This window comes from Mustela nigripes, chromosome 16 (assembly GCF_022355385.1).
Source record: "Mustela nigripes isolate SB6536 chromosome 16, MUSNIG.SB6536, whole genome shotgun sequence".
In the NCBI taxonomy this organism is placed as follows: Eukaryota; Metazoa; Chordata; class Mammalia; order Carnivora; family Mustelidae; genus Mustela; species Mustela nigripes.
This window is the reverse complement of record NC_081572.1, coordinates 33592245-33618400: the sequence shown is the minus strand read 5'-3', so window position 1 is coordinate 33618400 and position 26156 is coordinate 33592245. Positions and strand designations below refer to the sequence as shown.

The following is a 26156-nucleotide window of genomic DNA, read 5'->3' as shown; positions in this document are numbered from 1 at the left end:
TTTTTTTATGGCTGTCCAGCATCCTTGCCTTCCTGCTTCCTATCAGTAGCTCAATCTTCCTATGGATAAAATTCCTTTTTGTGTGTTTTATTAATGGGTGGGCTATTTCTGGGACCTATATCCCACTGCTAAGGCTCTCTATGGAAACAGGACCAGACCTTTCCTCCAGCTGCCATTTGGTGCAACTCAGCAGCAGACACAGGGCCTCAAGCAACAAAATGCTCCTTGCCAGAATTTTGCATCTTGAGTGATTGAACCAAAGATGAGGGGCATCTGGGAATCAGGCTGCTCTCAGCAGCAGTAGTATGGTGCTAAAATTATATACCTCCATGTCTCCCCTGTATTCAGCCTTTTTTCAAAGCCTTCCAGCCTTCTGTCAATTTAGTGAGTCCTTACTGCCTACCTGTATTATTTTTTATTAAAGTACAGATTACATACAATGTTATATTAGTTTCACGTGTACAACATAGTGATCAGACAATTCTATACATTGAACTATGCTCACCTGTTACCATACAATGTTATTACAATATTATAAACTATATTCCCCAGGTTATACTTTTTATCTTCATGACTGACTATTTTAATTCCAGGATAATTAACATACAATGTTACATTAGTTTTGAGTGTACAATGTAGTAATTCAACAATTATAAACATTACTCAGTGCTCATCACAGTAAGTGTACTCTTAATCCCCTTCACTTATTTCATTCAACCACTTCCCCTCTGGTAACCATCAGTTTGTTCTCCAAGAAAATGATGTTTCTCTAACATTTGTTCTCTACCAAACCATTAGGAGTCTGTTTTTTGGTCTGCCTCTTTTTTTCATTTGTTTGCTTTGTTTCTTCAATTCCATATATGAGTGAAATAATATGTTATTTGTCTTTATCTGACTTATTTCATTTAGCACCATACCCTCTAGATCCATCTGTGTTGTTGCAAATGGCAAGATTTCATACTTTTTTTTTTGATTTAATAAAATTTTATTTTCCAAAATGTACAGTTGGAGGATCTTGTTCATGCATCTTCACCAGCAGCTGGGGCATCTCCACCCTTGGTGTTTCTGGTGTAAATTACTTGAGCTCTGTGCTTTGAAACCAGTTTAATAAGTCCTTTACTAAGGAGCTCCTGAAGGGCTGCCCTGGCCAGGGAACCTCGAATCTTCAGTCTCTCAGAGACAACAGCTGGAGTTATAAGCTTATAGTTGGGAACTTCTTTACAGAGCTTGTCATATGTCGCTTTGTCAAACAAGACCAAATTATTCAGCTTGTCCCGAACTTTGCCTTTGGACCACTTCTTTTTGGCCTTGCCCCCAGATTTGTTCACTGGGTCTTTGTCTTTTCTGGCCGATTTTCCGGCATCCTTCTTCTTCTTGTCATCCTTGGGCGGCATAGCGAAGCTGGGAGAGGAGTGTCCACCCCTGCAGCCTCACTAAGATGTCGGACAAAAAGCGATTTCATTCTCTTTTATGGCTGAGTAATATTCCGCTATATCTATCTATCTATCTATCTACCTATCTATCTCACCTCTTTTTATTGATTAATCTATTGAGAGACATTTAGGCTGCTTCCATAACTTGGCCATTGTAATAAGGCTGTAATAAACATGTGGATGCATATATCTTTTTGAATAATGCTTTTTATTCTTTGGGTAAGTATCCAGTAGTGGAATTACTGGGTCATATGGTAAAATTTTTAATTTTTTGAGGAACCTCCACACTGTCTTCCAGTGTGGCTGCACTAGTTTGCATTCTCACCAATAGTTCATGAGGGTTCCTTTTTCTCCACAACCTCACCAACACTCGTTTCTTGTACTTTTTATTTTAGCTGTTCTGACAGGTGTGCTATGATATCTCATTATGGTATTGATTCGCATTCCCCTGATGATGAGTGATGTTGACCTTCTTTTCACCTGTTTGGCCATCTGTTGGTCTTTTTTGGAGAAATGTATGTTCATCTCTTCTGCCCATTTTAATTGGATTATTTTTTCTGTATTGAGTTCCGTATGTATTTTGGATTATAACCCTTTATTATTTATGTCATTTGCAAACATCTTCTCCATCCAATAGGTTGTCTTTTTATTTTGTTGATTGTTTCCTTTGCTGTGCAGAAGCTTTTTATTTTGGTATAGCCCAACAGTTTATTTTTGCTTTTGTTTCTCTTGCCTTAGGAGATAGATCTAAAAAAATGTTGCTATGGCCAATATCAGAGAAATTACTGCCTGTGCTTTCTTCTACGATTTTAATGGTTTCAGGTCTCACATTTAGGTGTTTAATCCACTTTGAGTTTATTTTTGTGTATGGTGTAAGAAGGTGGTCCAGGTTCATTCTCTTGCATGTAGCCATCTGGTTGTCCTATCCCCATTTGTTGAAGAGACTTTTTCTCGTTGCGTATTTTTTTTTTAAGATTTTATTTATTTACCTGACAGATAGAAATCACAAGTAGTGAGGAGGCAAGAATATGCAATGAGAGAGGTGCCTGGTGGCTTAGTGGGTTAGGGCCTCTGCCTTCAGCCCGGGTCATGATCCCAGGGTCCCGGGCTCTCTGCTCGGCGGGGAGCCTGCTTCTCCCCTCTCGCTCTCTGCCTGCCTCTCTGCCTGATTGTAATCTCTGTCAAATAAATAAAATCTTTAAAAAAATTGACAATGTAATAGCAAATCATTACTCTACGACAAAAGAGAAGAAAATATAGTTAATATATGCAAATAATATTAATGATAAATATGAAATGACACAATATTTTCCATCAGAGTGACACTGGGTAAAATAAAATGATGGAATAAGGACATTTGCTGCATAAATTTCTATAATGGGATGAATTCCTATATGTAATATAAAGTCACGTGATGTGGGATTAAACTGAAAAGCAAATACTTGAATTAAACATAATAAAGAAACTTCTGCTGAAAGATCTTTATAAGAATAGAATACTGAGCATGTTACAGACTCTCTCCGGGATGGACAGTTACCTAAGATGACTTAATTATGGTTCTGTCTAGAGGCAGGAGACTCAGTTGATGATTTCTATGCTGGTATTTTATTGTTCTATTGAAAAAAAAATATAAAATCTGCATAAATTTAAATTTAAATTTATTATGAATGCATCCATTAATGATCAAATTGTTGATTTACAGATGTGAGATCAATATATTACCTGGATTTTATGGAATCCAGGTTCTTTTTAAAGATATTTATTTATTTATTTATTTATTTATTTATTTGGCAGCGAGAGATCACAAGTAGGCAGAGAGAGAGGAAGGGAAGCAGGCTCCCCGCTGAGCAGAGAGCCTGATGCGGGGCTTGATCCCAGGACCCCGGGATCACGACCTGAGCCAAAGGCAGAGGCCCAACCCACTGAGCCACCCAGGCGCCCCATGGAATCCAGGTTCTATGTGGCTTTATAGAATATCTCTCTATAAAATGCCTGACATAAAAACAATTATAAATTTGATGGTTCTTATCAATCCATTGCTTCCTTCACTTAAAGTATACTACACTGTATTAACATAGGAACATATATAAATTATTTAGGTTGGTCTTTTAACCCAGATGTGAAATTATTAATTAATTAATTTTTTCTTTTCTAAAGATTTTATTTATTTATTTGAGAGAGAGAGAGAGAGAGAGAGCACAAGCAGGAGGAGCGGCAGAGGGAAAGGGAGAAACAGGCTCCCTATAGACCAAGGAGCCCGACATGGGACTTGATCCCAGGACTCCAAGATCCTGACCCGAGCTAAAGGCAGACACCCAACCAACTGCGCCACCCAGGTGCCCTGAAATTATTAATTTAAAAAAACTACCCTTTCTAATAAAGCTATAGGAGTGTATCAGAGTTCCCCATTATTCATTCCATTTATACAATTATTTGATGCATGCAAGTAGGTAATCATTTGCAAGTCAATTTCAGATGATAAAATATTCTTAATCATTACATTGCTATAAACAATGAAAACTGCAAAGAGTCAAAGACGTTAAAAAAAACTGTTTTATGGGCATTTATTTATGGTATTAAAATGCTAGCACAAATGGGTCCGTTTAAGAATCATAAAAATGATATATACACAGTTCATAGAAAGAGAATATACCAAAAATCATTCAAAATCTTTCAAGTGTGAAATAGTATTGTGGTATATTTCTTCCCAGTCAGATATGTTTTTTACATAAATGTTATGGGAATATTCTTTAAAGGTGTGATTAAAATTCAAGAACCAAGAAATATCTGCTTGTTCAATTAATTAATTCATTCACAAGCTTAAGCCTGTAATTGCCTGCCCTGATCCCAATACATACATAGCACAATATGTGTGTCTGAGCTGTATTTCCTCACTATATTTTGTTCTCTTGCCCTCTGGAAATTGTCTCTTTTTTTTCCTTCAGAACTTGCCCCTCTGCTCCTCCTGAGAACAATTCTATTTCATAAGCAATTTTGAGTTCCACCCTCTCCACTCTGAGCTCTGTCTAGCTGCTGACCTTGACAGAGAGCTGAGAGAAGAGGGTGCAGTGGCTACCTCTTCTTCTGCAGCATGCGATCCTGGCTAGATCCCAATGGGATGAACTTGCTACTTGAGGTTAAAGATTCAGACTTTTCTGCACGTGCAGGGCAAAAGGACAAAGCTCTTTTCTTTCACCTTCTTTTGGACAGCTCTAAGAGTTTTTGAGAGTGTAAGAAGGTTTTTTTATACCCTTCAACTTATACAAATGCCGTCCCCTGAAGTGTCTTTGAGAGCAGGGTTCACTAGAAGACACCAAGCTGTTGTTACAATCTAGCATCTAGTAATTGTTACTAATCACAATTAAACTATAGAAGTGTTTGAAAGATTTACTCTATATGCTTTTGTATATAACCAGTTTACTGAAGAATTTCACCTCAGAGGGTAGAAATCTGAAACTTTTTTCTTTTTTTCTCATGGGCTCAGCTGTGGAATGTTGAATCTCTTTCTTCCCTTTAAGATCTTGGACAAATTCTGACAACTTTCTGATCCCTATTGAGTATTAAAAGTCTAGCCCTTATTACAAATAAACAAACAACTAGGTCTGGTAAAAACTTCAAACTTAAGGGTTTTATTTAGAAACATGCAATACTTGGGGCACCTGGGTGGTTCAGTTGGTTAAGCAGCTGCCTTTGGCTCAGATCATGATCCCAAAGTCCTGGGATTGAGCCCCACATCAGGCTCCTTGCTTAGCAGGGAGTCTGCTTCTCCCTCTCCCTCTGTGCTCTCACTCTCTCTGTTAAGTAAATAAATAAGATCTCTATTTTTTTTAAAAAAATTATTTATTTATTTATTTGACAGACAGAGATCACAAGTAGGCAGAGAGGCATGCAGAGAGAGAAAAAGAGGAGGAAGCAGGCTCCCTGTGGAGCAGAGAGCCCGATGCGGGACTCGATCCCAGGACCCTGAGATCATGACCTGAGCCGAAGGCATAGGCTTTACCCACTGAGCCACCCAGGTGCCCAATAAATAAGATCTTTTAAAAAAAATAATAAACAGGCAATATTTGAAACTTACTTACACTAAAAAAGTATTCAACATTTATCTGAAATTCAAATTTAACTAGATATCCTATATTTTTATTAGCAAATCTGGCAGCCCTAATTTTAACTTACTTTCTTCCTTATCCCCCTTCCTTCCCAGGGCAGTCTTGACCCAAAGCTAAAAGGATATGGAGTGGGAAGGAAGCCTCATCTGCTTTCCTTCTCTCTCCTCACCTTTCTGGTCCTACTCCCCAGCTACTGGCGTTGGAGGAAGGATGAAAAAGGCCAACATCTCTCTCTCCATTATTTCTTTGGTAAATCCTAACTGGTCAAGGATACTGTGTTAGTACAAGTGGTCCAAGAAGTAGAGGCTACAACAGAGTTAGGAGTACAAGATGCTTACTAAGGAATAATGTCTACCAAAGATAAATGATAGAATGGGGGGAACAGAAAGGGAAAACCTCAGACTGGGATGCAGGTCTGACAAAGTCTCAGTCAACCAATAAGCAGCTCTGGAGCAAAGATTGCATAGTAGGGGAGTCTTGCACCAGGCAGAAGTGGCCAGGCTTTATACGTCTGCGGTGCTTTGCCACTAACTAGGGGCCACCCAGAAAAAGCACAGGCCCCAGCTCAAATTCTGCATCTAATCCCAGAGATAGCATAGCTGGAAGCGCTCAGTTAACTGCACCCCCTGTGGTTGTAAAGCAAGTTCCTTCTTGAATAGAGATTTGGGTAGCTCACCACCATGACCACCAAAGTATTTTCTGTGAGTCAGGTGTCCAACTGTCCACCTCTTCTAAGGCTACTACCTGGTTTCTATGCAGTTCTCAGTCTTGACAGGTCTGGTTCCAGCCTCACTTTTGCCACCTCTGTCCCTGTCTCCTTTAGACTCTTGCTGTTGGGGTACCTTCAGCCAGTGAATAGCTCTGTGGGACAGGCAGCTGTCTTCTATAGCTCCCGACTCTGGAAAAATGCTCACATCCTTATTCTGATACAGGAAATACAGGCCGCTACACCAAGCTCCGTCCTTGTCTCCATTTCTCTCATATTTACTCTTCCCTCGCTCAGTCCGGCACAGGTGACAGATCAGTGTGCCACCTAAACAGATGTGTGGACATCTGTGATACCAAAATGACAGGCACTCCTTCTTGCAGGCACCTCCCTCAAAACATAGTTTACTGGTGGGACGCCTGGGTGGCTCAGTTGGTTAAGCAGCTGCCTTCGGCTCGGGTCATGATCCCAGCGTCCTGGGATCGAGTCCCATATCGGGCTCCTTGCTCCGTAGGGAGCCTGCTTCTCCGTCTGACTCTGCCTGCCACTCTGTCTGCCTGTGCTCGCTCTTGCTCGCTCTGACAAATAAATAAAATCTTAAAAAAAAAAAAAAAACATAGTTTACTGGAGATCTTCTAAGGATCTCCCACACTACTTGACTTGCTGTGGGGAAGGGCAGGACTCACACTTCACAAACACCACATGGCCCACCAGGCCCACGGCTCTCTCTTCTCCTACGAGAAGAGCTCATGAGATCACATCTGTTTTCTTGAATGAAAGACAAAAGGGCAGAGTTTGAGAGCACACTCAGGATGTATGTAACCTCAGTGTAAACTTATATGAAAGTCATTCTTCATGCATATTGTATAGGAAAACAAAGAATTGAAAACTACTGTTTCAGTATGGGAGGTTCCTCAGAAAGCTAAAAGTAGAACTACTCTACAACCCAGCAACTGCACTATTCAGTATTTATCCTTTTGGAGGAAGGATACAAAAATACTTATTCAAAGAGGCACATGTACCGCAATGTTTATAGCATCATTATCAGCAATAGCCAAATTATGGAAAGAGACCAAATATCCCTCAACTTATGAATGGAGAAACAAGATGTGGTGTAGAGATATATAGATAGACAGACAGATAGATAAATATAGATATATATATAGATATAGATATAGATATATAGAGATGTGGGGTGTGTGTGTGTGTGTGTGTATATATATATATATTAATCAGTGATCAAAAGGAATGAAATCTTTCCGTTTGCAAGAAATAAGTCAGTCAGAGAAAGACAAATATCATAAGATTTCACTCACATGTGGAATTTAAGACAAAAAACACATGAAAATAGGGAAAGGGAAGGAAAAATAAAATAAAAACAGAGAGGGAGGCAAACAATAAGAGACTCTTAAATGTAGAGAAAAAACTAAGGTTTGCTAGAGGGGAGGTGGATGGGGGCATAGGCTAAATGGCTGATGGGGTTAAGGAAGGCACTTGTTGGAATAAGCACTGGGTACTGTATGTAAATGATGAATCACTAAAATCTACTCCTGAAACCATACTATACTATGTTAACTAACTTGAATTAAAAAAATAAGTAAGACTTTTAAAAACTACTGTTTCAGAGGCAAAATATATAAACAGACCTGGAAACAGTTAAAATTTGGATTTTTTGTGTGTTTTTTTTTTTTTTTTTGACAGAGAGAGATCACAAGTAGGCTAGAAGCTGGCTAGCTGGCTCCCCACTGAGCAGACAGCCCCTATGCAGGGCTCCATCCCAGGACTCCGAGATCATGACCTGAGCTGAAGGCATAGGCTTAACCCACTGAGCCACCCAGGTACCCCAAAATTGGGATCTTAATTTAAAAAAAAGAAAGGAAGGAAGAAAATGGTATCTTAAGTACTCTCTTAAACTTTAGGGAGCATACAGATAAGAAAAGGAGTTAATCAGGGGCACCTGGGTGGCTCAGTGGGTTAAAGCCTCTCCCTTCCGCTCAGGTCATGGTCTCAGCGTCCTGGGATCTAGCCCCACATTGGGCTCTCTGCTCCGCAGGGAGCCTGTTTCCTCCTCTCTCTTTGCCTGCCTCTCTGCCTACTTGTGATCTCTGTCTGTCAAATAAAGAAATAAAATCTTGGGGCGTCTGGGTGGCTCAGTGGGTTAAAGCCTCTGCCTTCGGCTCAGATCATGATCCCAGGGTCCTGGGATGGAGCCCCGCATCGGGCTGTCTGCTCCACGGAGAGCCTGCTTCCTCCTCTCTCTCTCTCTGCCTGCCTCTCTGCCTACTTGTGATCTCTTCTGTCAAATAAATAAATAAAATCTTAAAAAAAAAAAAGATAAAATCTATTTTTAAAAAGTAGTAATCAGAATAGAGGATATTTGTAATTTGCTTTTCCAGCATTTATTATTTCTTTTCCATGTCACAACTTAGGGTTTCTGCATACAGCTGCACAGGTTGTACATTGAAAAATTTCAGTGGTTGTACACTGCAATCACATCACAGACTATGTGAATTGTGACCCTTGAAGTTGTGCAGTATACAATATTTAGAGGAGACCGGTCACAGCCCTAATTTTCCTTTGTGATTCACTACTCACCCCATCACAGTCAACATGATCTGATAAGATACTACCCCTGGACCTGGAGTTAAAGCACGACCAGGCCTAATGCATCCCATTTTCCTGGCCAATGGTGGGTACATGAACGAAACTTAATCAGTCCAAGCACAGTGGATCTTAAGACTCTTGACAGGAATGTACATTCTCATGCCATAATTTTCCAAATGAAAACCCTTTTTTTTTCACTTAACAATAGTACCTAATGAAAACAGCAACTATCAATAAAATGTGTCAAAATGAAGGAGTTAACTTTTTTCCCAAGCAATAATGGTATCTTCATTAACATAATGACTCTCTTATCTGATCTCTATTGTGCCCACTTGACACCGCTAAGATTGGGTTGCAAAGGATCTGCTAAATATGGTCTTAGAAAAAAGATCTTCTTTGACCAAAATGGAAACTGAACTGGCATTGCCTTAATCTCTGAGTAACCAGTCAAAGCTAATACAAATAGACCTTTATGTATCCAAGACAAGGAGTTCCCATCACTACAGGTGATCAAACCTAGGCAGGGTGATTGCTTATAAAGCACATAGTAGAGGAGATTCAAACATCCACTGGGGGTTTGGAATATTACATTGCCAAGGTAATGTCTTCCATGTGGTCTTTTAAATAGTAAAGATATTCAAACATATGCACACAAACAGAAACATGATATTCTGAGAATTAAATAGATTGTGTTATCGATCTAGCTCCAAAATTTTTTGGAAGAACTAGGGTGTGAAGATGCTTTCCTTTACAGGGTATCATTCAACTGAACTGTGATGCCAGTATGTCAAAATTATGAACCAGATTCTTGGGTGATTTTTCTTCACAATTTTGTTGAGATAGTCTAATTCTTTGTGCATTGTGTTATTTTTATGTTACTAATTTTAAATTTTATGAAGTCTTCTGCCATATATTTTCCCCATGTAGCTATCTAAAAAGCAAATACACAACATGATGACTATTTTTTTGGTCATTTATGTCTTTTGCTTCACTGACTTATTTACAGATTTATAATTCATTGAATTTTAGCTTGGAAATTAATGCTAAATCAATACTTTGTATAAATTATGATTTTGTCATAAATTATTTTGCAATAGACTGACCGATGTGATGTAAAACTCTATTGTATATAAATGAAAACATTAAGCAAGTTGAAGGCATAAAATCAGCTAGCACCCTAGCATAGCAGCTTGTGAGTGAGAAACTATATAGCATTTTTATGTAGCATATGGGAAAACTGTGCAGCATGGGGGTTTTGAGTATTAATTCTACAGTTGTACTAAATCTAACATGTCAGTCTCTATCTACATTCCAGCCAGATTTAACGTGCTATGTTTTCGCTGTTGCATTGAATGCTGAATTATCTAAGATGGTGGTGTTTGAGGGAGCCCATCTTCATAAAGCAAGTCTAGACCACTTAGCATCTATACATGGAAATGATTTTAGCTACCAAGTATTCTAAAATGTAGGTTTTTTTTACATATTTAGGAGTCCTTCCAAATAAAGTATGTATTTTAATTCTACCCTGGTTAAAGCATTTACTCTCTATGTAATGTGTAATTAGCATCATGGACAATGACACCTTTTTTCTAGGCATGATGGTTGGGAGGCAGGCTACAGTTTTTCAGATATAAGAAAGATATTACATTTTAAAACATTACAGTAAGACATTGAGAACATATTTAGATCCTTATAGATTTAAGACCCTAACTCGGGAGCATAAAAAATTAATTTCATATCACTATACTTAATTCCTATTTTGAGCCTCTATTCCACCCAATAGCAACTTAATCTCAGTGAATCCAGAATGTTCCCCTCCTGCCTTTCCTGGGCTGTACCTAAGTTCCAGAAGTGGACATGACATTGAGGCCTCTGGGCCGCATCTATTCAAGCTGCCATGTGTTCATTCCTATCTGGGCCCTGCTAGGTATTGGGATGCCTGACTGGTTTTGAGAGTAGGGTCTTTCTGGGTCTGCTGGCCTTTTCAATAAGGTGGGGTCTTTCTCAGGCCTGTTGCCTACACATTTCATGTTTACATTCATGAATGCTCTTTCCTTGGGTCCACATCCTGCAGGGCCCATAAACATTTTATTAGTCGGGAGTGGAGTAAGCAGACTCACCCTTCATCTATTCTTCCAAATCCACTGTTGATGGCATGAACTCCGTATCTTGAATCTTTTAGGCCTTGGGTTTTTCAAACTCAAAAGTTCAGGTTCTTTTAACTCAAAAGCTTTTCACTTTTATCATCCTTTGCTCAAGGAAATGAATGTTGATGATTGCAGAGGAGTGGGGAGTAGATGGAAGGGAATATTGTTTCACCATTTAAGTATGCTTCATTCTGTTGCTCCTTTGAGCTCCCTTCACAATTTAAAAAACAAAACCAACCAAACAAAATCCTTTTACATTACTACTTCAGGCTTACCATGAATACAACTAGATTTATATCAGATTGAATTAAGTGTGAAATTTGTTAAAATTGATAGCTGTTTGTTTTTTCTGACACAGTTTAAAATTCTGAAAGAAAATTCAAAATAGCAAACTACTACTAGCTCTCATTTCTATCATTTGAGTACATAGCATATGCTAGTGCTATGCTATAAACACTTGCATATATTTCCTTATTTAATTTCTATAGCAACCTTATGAAGGAGGGTATTAGTCCCTCATTTTATATATAGAAAACTGAGGCACAAAGAGGGCAACTAACTAGCTCAAGGTCACACACAGAACCATGTAATACTGCCACGTTATACTATGTCACTGAAGAGTAAGGCTGGAATCTGGCAACTGTGTTATTATGTCTCCATTAAAACATTTAAGTCCAGGAAGAAGTGTTCTTTTGAATAAGAAAAGCCAAGAAGTCCTTAGTATGGCTGTCTGGATCCTGGTTCCTACAGCTTATATGAACCAGGACTTACTGTATGAGTAGAATAAACTGGTTTAACTTCGTATAATAATTTCTAAGGTCAATTTGCAACATACAAAATTATATACATGAGGAAAACTACAAAACCCTGATGAATGAAATCAAAGAACTAAATAAATGGGAAGATAGAGTCCATGTTCATAAGTAGAAAAACTCAGTGTTGTCAAGATGCCAGTTCTTCCCAACCTGATCTACAGATCAATCCATCCCAACCCAAATCCTAGGAAATTACGTTGTGGATATTGATAAACTAATTTTGAAGCTCATATGGAGAGGGAAGAGACCCAGAATAGCCAACTCAATATTGAAAGAGAAGGACACAGGGATGCTGGGTAGCTCAGTCAGTTGAGCATCTGACTCTTGATTTTGGCTTGGGTCATGATCTCAGGGTGGTGAGATGGAGCCCCGCACTGGGCTCCATGCTGGGTATGGAGTCTGCTTAAGATTCTCTCTCTCCCTTTCCCACTTCCCCTTTCCCCACCATCCCCCACTCACTCTCTCACTCTCCCTCTCTTAAAGAAAAAAAAGAGAGAAAGAGGATACAGTCAGAGGACTGACACTACTTGACTTCAAGATTTACTATAAAGCTACAGTAATCAAGACAATGTGGTATTTACAAAAGTATAGACAAATACATCAATCACACAGAATACAGAGCCCAGAACTACAGTAAACTGATAATAATAATTGTAAACAAGGGGCACCTGGATGGCTCAGTCAGTTAAGCAACTGTCTTAGGCTCAGGTCATGATCCCAGAATCCTGAGATCAAGCCCCACATTGGGCTCCCTGCTCAGTGGGGAGCCTGCATCTCCCTCTGCCTGTCACTCCCCCGCTTGTGTGCGTGCTCTCTCTCTCTGTCAAATAAATAAATAAAATATTTTTTAAAATAATAATAATAATAGTAGTAAATAATCATAAAATAATTATAGCCAACTGATTTTTGACAAAGGAACAAAAGCAATACATTGGAGAAAAGACAGTCTTTTCAAAAAATGGTGCTAGAACAACTGGACATGCACATGAATCTAGACACCAATGTTCTACCCTTCCCAAAATTAACTAAAAATGGATCACAGACCTAAATGTAAAACACAAAACTATAAAACTCCTAGAAAGCAACATAGGAGGAAACTTAGATGACCTTGGATTTGGTGGTGACTTTTTAGTTGCAAGATCAAAGGGATGATCCCAGAAAGAAAAAATTAGTAAGCTGGACTTCATTAAAATTAAAAATTTCTGCTCTGCAAAAGATACTGGCAAGAGAATGAAAAGACAAGCCAAATAGTGAGAGAAAGTCTTTGCAAAATGTATTTCAGATAAAGGACTGTTATTCAAAATACATAAAGAACTCTTAAAACTCAACAATAAGAAAACAAACAACCCGATTTAAAAATGGGCCAAAGACCTTACCAGACATCTTGCCAAAGAACTCAAATAAGCATTTGAAAAGATGCTCTGAATCATATGTCATCAGAGAAATGCAAATTAAAACACTATACAACTACACCACACAACTATTAGAATGGTAAAATCCATAATACTGATACCAAATGCTGGCAACAATGTGGAGCAACAAGAACTCTCACTCATCACTTCTGGGACTACAAAATAGTATAGCCACTTTGTAAGGTAGTCTGGCAGTTTCTAACAAAACTAAACATACCCGGGGTGCCTGGGTGGCTCAGTGATTTAAAGTCTCTACCTTCAGCTCAGGTCATAATCCCAGGATCCTGGGATCGAGTCCCGCATCAGGCTCTCTGCTCAGCAGGGAGCCTGCTTCCTCCTCTCTCCTCTCTCTCTGCCTGCCTCTCTACTTGTGATCTCTGTCTGTCAAATAAATAAAATCTTTAAAAAAAAAAAACTAAACATACCCAAACCAAACAATCCAGCAATCGGGCTCCTTGTTATATACCCAAAGGAGTTTTGTATGTTAGTGAATGGACAAATAAACTGTGGAACATTCAAACAATGGAAAAGTATTCAGCACTAAGAAGAAAGTCATGGAGAAAACTTAAATGAATATTACTAAGTGAAAGAAGCCAATCTTCAGACTGTACAATTCCAACCATTTGACATTCTGGAAAAGGAAAACTGTTGAGAGAGTAAAAGCATCAGTGTTTGCCAGGGTTTAGCAAGGAGGGGGGGATGAATGGGTGGAGCACAGAGAATTTTTAGGTCAGTGAAGAAGCTACTTTATATGATACTATAATGGTGGGTATATATCATTACACATTTGTCCATACCCATAGAATATACAACAACAAGAGTGAACCATAACGTAAACTATGGACTCTGGATAATAATGATGTGTAGATTCAGTAATTCAGTGTAATTCAGTGTAGATTCATCAATTATAACACTTGATCTTAGCCAAAAGGCCGAGAAGCGATTCATCAATTATAACAAATGTACCACTCTATAGAGGGATACTGATAATGGGGAAGGCTATGTATTTGTGGGGACTGGGAGTACATAGGAATTCTCTGTATCTTCCTCTCAATTTTGCTGTGAATGTAAAACTGCTCTGAAAAATAGTCTTTTATTTAAAATTTTTTAAAAACAGTCTATTTTTTAAAAAAGAAAAATTATATACAGGCAAGCAATTATTGAAACTGCAGAAGGCTATGAACTGAAGCTGATAAAAAGTGTTAAATAGGTGATTAAACACACATATACACATCTTATATAGCTGACAATCCCAATTGCTTACAGCAACTTGAACAAATATCTGTAATGAAAATTAAGTTTACTCAAAGCCTTCAAAAATAAAGGCAGCTGGTTTATTTAGTATTATCAATGAGAAAGCTTTGATTTAAAAGCATTGGAGAATGAAAAGTCATTTTTATTTCACTACTTTAAACTTTGGCCTTGAAATAAGGGAACAAATGCCATGGTTTTACATTTTTCATGTGAGGAAATGAATAACATGAAAATGATATTGGATGTCACCATAAAACTTCCAATGTGTCTACTTTAGCCATTTTCTCTCCATCTCACAAAACTGCTTGCACACTCATGCTCTCTCCCTCTGTACTCAAAAACACCTTTTCTCAAATTTCCTTCCCTTTCTCTTGCTTTTCCTTTATGCTTTCCTATTCTTTTCTCAAGTAAAGCAGTTTATAGGCTTTTCCAGTTTTCAGCCAAAGTAATCCCATATTTGGCTTAGAAAGGTTGGGAGAGCAGGAGCAGCAATGGAAAACACTCATAATTTAACACTTAACATTGAATTTTCCTTCTCAGACATATATAGCTATATCTCTTATATGGAGAGTTTTTTTATTCTTTTAATAAAAATAAAAATGGTATTATCCTAAACATTCTGCTTTCTAACTGGCTTTTTTTTTTCATTTAATATATGTTAGAAATCTGTTGATGTCAGTATGAATAGGTCTACATTGAGCCCCATGTTGGTACAGAAATTATTTAAATAAAAAAACAAACAAACAAAATGTGAAAAACAACTCGGGGAATGGGAGAAAAACTCTTGCATCTAGAATATATAAAGAACCCCTACAATTCCATTTTTAAAAAAGAAGTAACCCAATTTAAAAATGGGCAAAATATCTGAAAAGACATTTCTCCAAAAAAAAAAAAATTACAAATGGCCAATAAGCACATGAAAAAATGTTCAACATCACTGGTCATCAGTGAAATAAAAATCAAAACCACAATGAGATATACTTTCACATGGACTAGAATGGCTGTAATAAAAAAGACAGATAATAGTAAGTGTTGGAGAGGATGTGGGAAAATTAGAACCCCTATACATTGCTGGTGGGAATAAAAAATGGTATAATTGCTTTGGAAAACAATCTGGAGTTCCTCAAAGTTTAAACACACAGTTAACATATGACCCAGCAATTCCACTTCTGGGCATATTTCTGAGAGAAATGAAAACATATGTCCACACAAAAACTTATAAATAAATGTCCATAGCAGCATTATTCATAATACCCCAAAGCAGAAATCACTCAAATACCAAGAAAGTGATGAATGAATAAACAAAATGAAGCATGTTCATACAATAGAATATCACTGAGTAATAAAAAGGAATGAAGTACTCATACATGCTGTAACACAGATAAACCTTGAAAACATGCTAAGCAAAAGAAGCCAGTCATCTGGGGAAGATGGTGGAGTAAGAGTGCCCTAGTGTCACCTCATCCCATTGATACTCTGACCAGGTAAAACTCACATCCGTGTAAATAACCCAGAAAACAACCTAAAGACTGGCAGAACAAACTCCACAACTAAATGTAGAGAAGAAGCCACATCAAAGAAAGTAGGAAGGGCAGAGATGCAGTTGGTAACTAAAGAGACCATGGGGCTGTCTTTGGGAGGGAGGGATGCCAAGGGCACAGAGAGGGGAGAGAAATAGACCCCCGCGGCAGGAAGCAAAATGGGAAAGATGAATCCCCATGACATCTGGCTTTGAAAAGCAGAGAGGCTGAATTTCAGAAGTTCTTACAACCAATAGGACTTAAAACTTGGAATTTTAAAAAAATTAGCAGGCTTGGCTCTGGGAGAGACAGAAGGGTAAAAGGAAACTGAGTTCCCGTCCTTAAAGAGACGGTACAATAAACAACCCACAAAGACACAGCATAGAAGCAGTAGTTTTGAAAGGCCTTTGGGACATATGGGAGGGAGTTATTTACTAACTCAGAGTGTATCCCAGAGGGACAGAATAGCTGGGAGCTCCTTCAGGAACAAAGGAACTGGCAGGTACCATTTCTCTCCCCACCCTCAGGATAAACACATGGCCACGTGTAAGACTCACTACCTAATCTGCAAGCACTATCATCCAGCCCCCCTGCACTGTGCTTCTGCCAATCCATCCCTCTGGACGTCCAGCTTCAGTCCGGGAGCTGCAAAGCCTCTTCCACAGAAAAATGGGGGTGTGCAAAGCTTGCTGGTACCACTGTCGTTCCATATGACTCCACCCCCATGCTGTGCTTCTGTGAAGCTAGACCACTTCAGTCCTCACACTGGAGGGACCCTCCTGCAGAGGACTGGGGGGCAGGCAAAGCTTGGTGGCATCCCTCCATCCCCCAACCGCAACCTGTGATGCTGCAGGTTTGGCGGTGTATGAACAGCCTTGAAAGTGGCCAGAACTCTCCAAAGTGATTCCTGCCCCAGAGAGAGGGAAAGATAACACACCAGTCAGATGGCGATCCCAATAGTAGGCTGGAGGCAGATAACTGGTCTGACTGCAAGCCCCACCCACAAATGGAACCTTCTCAGGGCCAATACAGGGAAAGTACACTATAGTTTGGCACTACTGCATCTCTGGCAAATGGCTGGTTTGACACAATTCAAGCCCAAGGCATCCCCAGACTGGCCCACTAATACCACAGGGCCAAATGATACCCACAAAAGGCAGATAGAGCCACTTCAGACAACTGGACTGAAGGAAAAAGCAGCTCAGCCAGAACAGCAAAGCACATGCATCACCCATAGGACCCGTGTAGTGCCAGGTTCTGGTGAATAGGGGACACAGCATGTCAGGGTACTGCAGGACTTCTTCATTAGGCCAGTCAAGTGCAAGAGATGTAGAAGTCTCCTAATACACAGAAACACACACAGAGAGTGAGATAAAATAAGGAGATCCCAATTGAAAGAATAGGACAAAATCATAGTAAGACACCTAGGTGAAACAGAGATATGTAACCTACCTGTTAGAGAATTTAAAGTAATAATCATAAAGATGACTCAATGGACTTGAGAAAAGAGTAGAAGACACCACTGAGATCCTTAAAAAATGAGATTTAAAAAGAACGAATCAGAGATGAAGAACACAATAAATGAAATTGGAAATACATTAGGAGCACCTGGGTGGCTCAGTTGTTTAAGGGTCCAACTCCTGATTTTGGCTCAGGTCATGATCTCAGGGTTATCAAGCTCTGCATCAGGCTCTGCACTCAGCATGGAGTTTGCTTGTTCCTCTCCCTGTACATCTCACCTCTCCTTCTCTCTCCCACTCTCTCTATCTCTCTCAAATAAAGTCTTTAAAAGAAAATACACTAGGGGTGCCAGGGTGGCTTAGTCAGTTAAGCATCCAACTCTTGGCTTCAGCTCAGGTCATGATCTCATGGGTTCTAGGATCAAGCCTCACCTCACACTCCTCATTCAAGCTGGGAATCTGCTTGGGTTTCTCTACTTCTCTGCCTGCCCCTCTTCCTGCTCTCCCCTTCTTCCTCTCTCTCTCAAATAAATAAATCTTTTTAAAAAAACATTTTTAAAAAGAGGGGCACCTGGGGGCTCAGTCATTGAGCATCTGCCTTTGGCTCAGGTCATGATCTCACCTGGGATCAAGCCCCACATCAGGCTCCCTACTCAGCAGGAAGCCTACTTTCCTCTCCCACTCTCCCTGCTTGTATTCTTGCTCTGCCTCCCTCTGTCAAACAAATAAATAAAATCCTTTTTAAAATGTAAACAAATAAAAATAAATAAAAATTTTAAAATGTTTAAAAAAAGAAAATACATTAGATGGAATAAACAGCAGACTCAATGAAGAGGAATAAATCAGTCACCTAGAAAACAGTGTAACAGAAAATAATCAAGTTGAGCACGTAAGAAAAAAATATGCAAAATGAGAAGAGACTTAGGGAAATGAGTGACACCATTAAATGTAATAACATTTACATGATAGGGATCCCAGAAGGAGAAGGAAAAAGTAAAGGGGGCAGAAAATTTATTTGAAGAAATAACATTTGAAAACTTCCCAAATCTGAGGAAGGAAACAGAAATCCAGATCCAGGAAGCACAAATATCCCCCTACAAAATCAAGCCAAGGCAGTCCACACCAAGACACATAGTAATTAAGATGACAATAAATAGTGATACAGAAAGAATTGCAAAAGCAGCAAGAGAAAAGAAAGCAGTTAAACACAAGGCAAACCCCATAAGGATTTCAGCTGATTTTTCAGCAGAAACTTTGCAGGTCAGAAGACAGTGGCATGATATATTCAAAGTGCTGAAAGAAAAAAATCTGCAGCCAAGAATACTCTATCCAGCAAGGCTATCATTCAGAATAGCAGAGATAAAGAGTCTCCCAGACAAACAAAGTTAAAGGAATTCATGACCCCCTACATTTAGAAAAATGTCAAAGGGGCCCCTTTGAGTGGAAAGGAAAGACCATACCCAAGAGTAAGGAAAGAGGGAAGCACAAAAGCAGTAAAAATAAGTCTATCTGTAAAAATCAGTCAAAGGATTCATAAAATGAAGTAAAGTATGACATACATACCTAAAATGTGGGAGGAGAGGAGTAAAGAATAGGTTCAAATTTAAGTGACTATCAACTTAATACAGACTGCTATATACAGAACATGTTACACACAAACTGAATGGTAACCACAAGTCAAAAAACAATAATAGACATGCAAAAAATAAAGAGAAAGGAATCCAAATATATGACTAAAGAAAGCAAACTAATCTCCAGAGAGGAGACCAAAAGAAGAAAAGAGAAAAACTACAAAAACAACCATAAAATAAATAATAAAATGACAAAAAATACATACCTGTTAATAATTACTTTGAATGTAAATGGACTAAATGCTCCAATCGAAAAACATAAGGTGATGGAATGGATACAAAAACAATACCCACTTATGTGCTGCCTACAAGATACTCACTTCAGACCTAAAGACACATGCAGATTAAAAGTGAAGGGGTGGAGAAGCATTTATCATGCAAAAGGATGTGAAAAGAAAGCTGGGGTAGCAATACTTATATTGGAAAAAATAGACTTTAAAACAAAGGCTGTAACAAGATTCAAAGAAAGATACTATATAAGGGTCAATCCAAAAAGAAGACATAATAATTAAGTATTTATGCATCCAACATGGGAGCACCCAAATACTTAAAGCAGTTATTAACAAACATAAAGGAAGTATCAATAGTAATACAATAGTAGGGGATTTTAATACCCCACTTACATCAATGGACAGATCATCAAAACAGGAAATCAACAAGGAAACAGCAGCTTTGAATAACACATTGGACCAGATGCATTTAACAAATACAATCAGAATATTCCTTCCTAAAACAATAGAAAACACATTCATTTCAAATGCACATTGAGCAGTCTCCAGAATACATCACATAATAGGTCATAAAACAAGTCTCAACAAATTAAAAAAGACTGAAGTCATTCCATGCATCTTTTCTGACCACAATACTATGAAACTAGAAATCAAGCACAAGAGAAAATCTGGAAAGAGCACAAATACACGGAGGTTAAATAACATGTTACTAAATAATAAATGGGTCAACCAAAAAAATCAAAGAGGAAATCAAAAAGTACATGGAGATTGTTAGGTCCCCCAATAATAGGTCCGTGATCAAAGGTGCGAGACTGATACAAAGCAAAGGTCAAGCAAAGCTTTATTTAGAGCCAAGCATCGAGAACCAAACCGACCGGTCAGGGCCATCTCTTACAAAGAGGCGACCTCTCTCTGCCTTACAGACTAGCTTTTAAGGGGAAAGGTATCTGGTTAGGCCTGGCCACGCACAGGTTGGCCAATGAGAATGCAACACACACAGAGAAAGCTGCCCAGGCATGCTAGGTCACACATGAGTGACCAATTGAATTACAATTTACCCTATAGTAGATATTTGAACTAGCTTATCACCTTGGCACCCAAAAGGCAGGGCCCATACTCCTTGGTAGCTAGGGAGACAGTATGCGCCCCCTCCCCCCATTGGATGTCTCCATCTGGCCCGACCCACCCTTGTATTTGGGCTTTGTTACCTGAGACTGGTTTCCAGGACTTGCTTTTAACTAAGTTCCCTGACAGGGGGCAGGGTCAGTTTAAGTTTTACTGCATAAACAACAAAATCAGTGTTTAACCGGATGGCATTGCTCTAGCTAAATAGGCCCTTCCAGAGACAATTAAAAATGAAAACACAATGGTCCAAAAATGTCTGGGATGCAGCAAAAGTTGTTCTAAGAGGGAAGTTCATAGCAATACAGGCCTACATCAAGAAGCAAGAAAAATCTGAAATAAACAACCTCATCTTACACTTAAAGGGACTAGCAAAGAAAGAACAAACAAAACCCCAAAACAGTAGAAGGAAGGAAATAATATAGAGCAGAAATGAATGAAATAGGGGCAGCTGGGTGGCTCAGTTAAGCATATGCCTTTGGCTCAGGTCATGATCCCAGGGTCCTGGGATTGAGTCCCACATCAGGTTCCTTGCTCAGCAGGGAGTCTGCTTCTCCCTCTCCTCCCTGCTCTTGCTCTCTCTTGCTATCTCTCTCTCTCTCAAATAAAAAAAATGAAAAAAAAAAAAAAGAAATGAAAGAAACAGAAACTAAAAGGGCAATAGTACAGATCAATGAAACCAGGAGTTGGTTCTTTGAAAAGATCAACAAACTGAATAATTCTTAGCTAGATTCATCCAAAAAGAGAGAGAGAGAGAGAGGATTCAAATAAGCAAAATAAGAAATGGGCGAGGAGATACAAAAACTAATGAGTGAGGAGATGTAACAAGTCACAGCACAGAAATACAAAGGACAAGAGAATACATGAAAAATTATATACCAACAAATTGGACAACGGAGAAGAAATGGATAAATTCCTAGAAACATATAATCTCCTAAAATTAAACCAGGAAGAAATAGAAAATTTGAATAAACTGATTACCAGCAATGAAATTAAATCAGTAAAAAAACAAAATAAAAACTCCCAACATACAAAAGTCCAGGACCAGATGGTTTCACAGATGAATTCTACCACAAATTTAAAGAGGAATTAATACCTATTCTCAAATTATTCCAAAAAATAGAAGAGAAAGGAAAACTTTCAAAATCGTTCTACAAGGCCTGCATTATCCTGATACCAAAACCAGATAAGAAAAGAGAATTAAAGGCCAATATCCGTGATGAATATAGATGCATAAATCTTCAACAAAATATTAGCAAACCAAATCCAACACATTACATATTAAAAAAATCATATACCATAATCAAATGGAATTTATTACTGGGATGCAAGGTGGTTCACAAATATTCACATTTATTGTGAATATTAATTATATTATGTATTATATTTTATTATCATATATAATATATAACATGATAAATATATAAATTAATATATTATAAATATAAGTATATATAAATCATACAATATACAATATATTATAAATGAATAATATAAATAAAAATACATAATATAAATTATAAATATATATTATAAATATATATGTTGTAAATATATTATGTGTAAATATGATATATAAAATATATGTTATAAATATAATATACCATAATAAATATGAATAATGTTATTATATTAATATCATTATTATTTGTGATATTCACAAATCAGTAAAGGTGATACATATCAATAAGAGAAAGGATAAGAATCATATGTTCATTTCAATAGATGCAGAGTGTTCTTTTCCCTCTCTCTCTGCCTGCCACTCCCCCAGCTTGTGCATGTGCTCTTTCTCTTTCTGTCAAATAAATAAATAAATAAAATCTTTAAAAAAAAAGCAACACGTGTTGGCGAGGATGGGGAAAAAGGGAACAATCATGTACTGTTGATGGGAATGCAAACTAGTAAAGCCACTGTGGAAAACAGTATGATTTCCTCAAAAATTTAAAAATAGAACTACCCTACAGTCCAGTAATAGCTCTACTGGGTATTTACCCATGCAGTAATAGCACTACTAGGTATTTATCCCCCAAATACAAAAACATTAATTCAAAGGGATTCATGCATCCCTTTGTTTTTGAAGCATTATTTACAATAGTCAAATTATGAAAGCAGCCCAAGTGTCCATCAATAGATGAATGGATTAAGATGTGATAAATATACACAACAGAATATATTCAGCCATAAAAAAGAACAAAATCCTGCCATTTCCAACAACATGGATGGACCTAGAGAGCATAATGCTAAATGAAGTCAGTTAGAAAAAGACAAATACCGTATGATTTCACTCATATGTGGAATTTAAGAAACAAAACAAAGGAATAAAAGAGAGAGACAAACCAAGGAACAGACTCTTTTTTAAAAAATATTTTATTTACTTATTTGACAGAGATAGAGATCACAAGTAGGCAGAGAGGCAGACAGAGTGGGAAGCAGGATCCCTGCTGAGCAGAGAGCCCAACACGGGCCCTGATCCCAGGACCCTGGGATCACGACCTGAGCCAAAGGCAGAGGCTTAACCCACTAAGCCACCCAGGCACCCAAGGAGCAGATTCTTACTTATGGAGAACAAACAGTTACCAGGTGGGTGGGAGGATGGGTGAAATAGGTGATGGGAATTAAAGAGTACACTTATCATGATGAGCACTGAGTAATGTATACAATTGCTAAATCACTACATTACACATCTGAAACTAATACAACACTGTATGTTTGCTATAGTGGAATTAAAATAAAAATCTAAAAAGGAAAAGAAGAAATAAATTAATAGAAAAGTAAAAAATGCTAGTCACAAAGACTACCTATTTTATGATTCCATTTATTTAAAATGTCCAAAATAGGCAAAAACCCACAGAAACAGAAAGTAGATCAGAGGTTACTTAGGGTTGGGATATGGACAAAATGGGACTCACTATTAGTGGGAAAGGAGCCTCTTTTGAGGGAGTTATAAAATGCTCAAAAATTGATTGTGATGATGGTTGCACAACTCTGTGAACATATTAAAACCCAATGAATTAAACATTTTAATGGGTGAATTGTATTGGTATATGACATACCTCATGCTGTTACATTTCCAAAATCCTTGTGTCTGGCTTTGTTCTAGGTGGTGCAAATACACTAGTTGACACATGTCTTCCATTTACCCTTCCAGATTCACTCCTCAGCCTTCACCACTCTGTACTCTGCTCTTAGAGACTTATCTAACAGTCCATATCAAAAAGGTTCTCATGAGGGGCACCTGGGTGGCTCAGTGGGTTAAAGCCTCTGCCTTTGGCTCAGGTCATGATCCCAGGATCCTGGGATCGAGCCCCGCATTGGGCTCTCTGCTTGGTGGAGAGCCTGCTTCCCCCTCTCTCTCTGCCTGCCTCTCTGCCTATTTGTGAGCTCTGTCTGTCAAATAAATAAATTAAAAAAAAAAAAATGGTTCTCATGCTTTGGTTTAGTTTGGCCAATGGAGTTCAGGCAGGAGAACACAGTGGAAAAGAAGATGGGGTTAGGGTATTTAATTCTTTTGGCTTGCTCACTGAAAGGACACATTGGGCCTGCTGTGTCTCTCCAGGGAGAGTAACTGATCTTTCAAGGCAGCCGACTTTGTGTACTATCTCTTTTACATTCTACTAACTACTATAACTATTTCTCCAGCCATTTGGGGCCTATAGATGGTAACTTCACAAATGCTCCAGGGTTTCCCCATACTTGGCTCTTTGTAAATAACACCCTAAAAAAAATAACCAGTTTGTAAAAAAAGAAACTTTCTTGGGATTTTCTGTACCATCCATTTTCTACTGAGACCCTTGCTAAATAGATGGGGACCCTGCTACCCTAGAGCTTTCATTCCAATGATCAAAGGAAAGAAATAAAATACTAAGAATATTCCAAGTAGAGGGAACAGAAAGTATAATAGTGCTGTTCCAGGCAGACATTTGGCATGTTTGCTGTGCAGAAAGACCAGTGTGACCAATGTGCAATGACTTAATGGGGATTAATAAGAAATTAAGTTGAGTGGTGGGCAGGGCCAAATTATAGAGTCATATGTATGCTATTAAATTTGTACTTGCTTGATATGTTTAACTAAATACAGACAAAACATAAATAGAAACACAACTTTTAGTATTTATAATGTTATCTAGTATTTGCATCCCTGATTTAAAAATCACTTTGGGGTGCCTGGCTGGCTCAGTCAGTAGTCTTGATCTCAGAGTCATAAGTTCAAGCCCCACATTAGGCATAGAGCTCACTTAAATAAAATTAATAAATAACAATCCCATGCTTGTATTAAAGTAGTGCCAACTACCTTCAGGGACTGGAAAGGGCTTAATTTCTGATTCATAAAATACAAATAAATCAGGGACCATATATATAGCCATGCCATATATACATATATATGTCATTAATAAGAAAAATCAGAAAATAAGATTCATAACAGACTTTCTTTTTCACCAGCTAACCCCTTAAATGAGAGATCTTATTTCTTGAGAGCCATAGGTTTTGTTTTCATTTTTTACTTTGTTTTTGAAAAAAAGTGAGTTTAATATTTAAGGAAAGAAATCCTTTGCAAAAGTAGAAATGTGGAACTGGCCGAGTTGTATGGGGTGCGTAATGAAGGAAATCTTCCTATGACAATGGTAGCACTTAAGTTGAAGAAAATTTGCCTATAAAACAAATACTGTCATATATAGACTGATTTGGGGTAAGGGAGTATCTATATTCTATATTTTTATTATAGTTCCTCTCTAATAAAATCTTTTATTAGATGTTTATAAGCCTTCTCTCCAAAAATTCCACAGGCAGCCTGGTGACTTTATATTTATATGAAAGCCAAAGAACAAACTAAGAATATATCCAAGATTCAAAGATGGTGAAAAGATTAAGTATCATAACCACAGAAATCAGTTGAGAATCAGGTTTAAGTATAAATAAAGCACACTTAACACTTTGTGGGGATACTTGGCTGACTCAGTTAGAGGAGCATGTGACTCTTAATCTCAGGGTCCAGGGTTTAAGTCTCATGTTGGGTGTAGAGATTACTTAGAGCTACCCTATGACCCAGGAACTGCATTACTGGATATTTATCCAAAAGAAACAAACATAGGGATTCAAAGGGGCACATGCATCACTATATTTATATAATAATGTCCAAAATAGCCAAAATATGGAAAGAGTCCAGATGTCCATTGACAGACGAATAGTTAAATAAGATGTGGTATATACGAGTACCAGGCAAGCTCACAAGGCCCAACTGGGAACCGGCACACTAAGTGCTTTGGAAGAAATGAGAAGGCCTGTGTCCAGTGATCACCCCTGATTTGTGCTATTGCTGCAGGAGTACCTGTGTTTACATAGGACATTTAGCCTTAGAAAGGTCTAGGAACTTCTAGACTTGAAGTCTCCCCAGGGAACACCCAAGACTAGCTCTTACAGGGAAGGGGTATGCTCAGTGCAGCTTCATTTGCACCATATCCTGTCTGAACACTTGGTGACAACCCAGCCCTGACTTGTGGGGCCCCTGGTGAGGCGTGGGGATGCCAGAGCAGACAAGCAGAATGCATAGCTGGGGAGGGTGGAAGCTCTTCCTCCCAAAACCAGGGTAGCTTGGCTGGGCTCTCAATGACTTACATACTCACTCTTGCCCCAGAGATGATGGCAACATTCCCATCTGCCCCCAACTCTGTTCAGGACTTTGGGAGAAGGGTGAGGATCAGAGAGACAAGAAGCGTAG

The 26156-nt window shown here is 38.3% G+C and overlaps 1 protein-coding gene, 1 long non-coding RNA gene and 1 pseudogene across 3 annotated transcripts in view; all 3 read right to left on the bottom strand.

The window, feature by feature from the left end:
- The window catches only part of LOC132003620 (uncharacterized), a 173356-nt gene that overhangs the window by 112075 nt on the left and 35125 nt on the right, over positions 1 to 26156 (bottom strand). The window lies entirely within an intron of this gene.
- Positions 962 to 1458, bottom strand: LOC132003372 (small ribosomal subunit protein eS25-like). Its single transcript, XM_059378773.1, has one exon. It carries the CDS (start codon positions 1392 to 1394, stop codon positions 1020 to 1022), a length of 375 nt encoding a protein of 124 aa, XP_059234756.1. The 5' UTR covers positions 1395 to 1458; the 3' UTR covers positions 962 to 1019.
- On the bottom strand, positions 14005 to 14167 carry LOC132004651 (U2 spliceosomal RNA; annotated as a pseudogene).

Bases quoted from the DNA above. Each gene is read 5' to 3' on its own strand.
- LOC132003372 (XM_059378773.1), bottom strand. From the start codon at position 1,394: ATGCCGCCCAAGGATGACAAGAAGAAGAAGGATGCCGGAAAATCGGCC.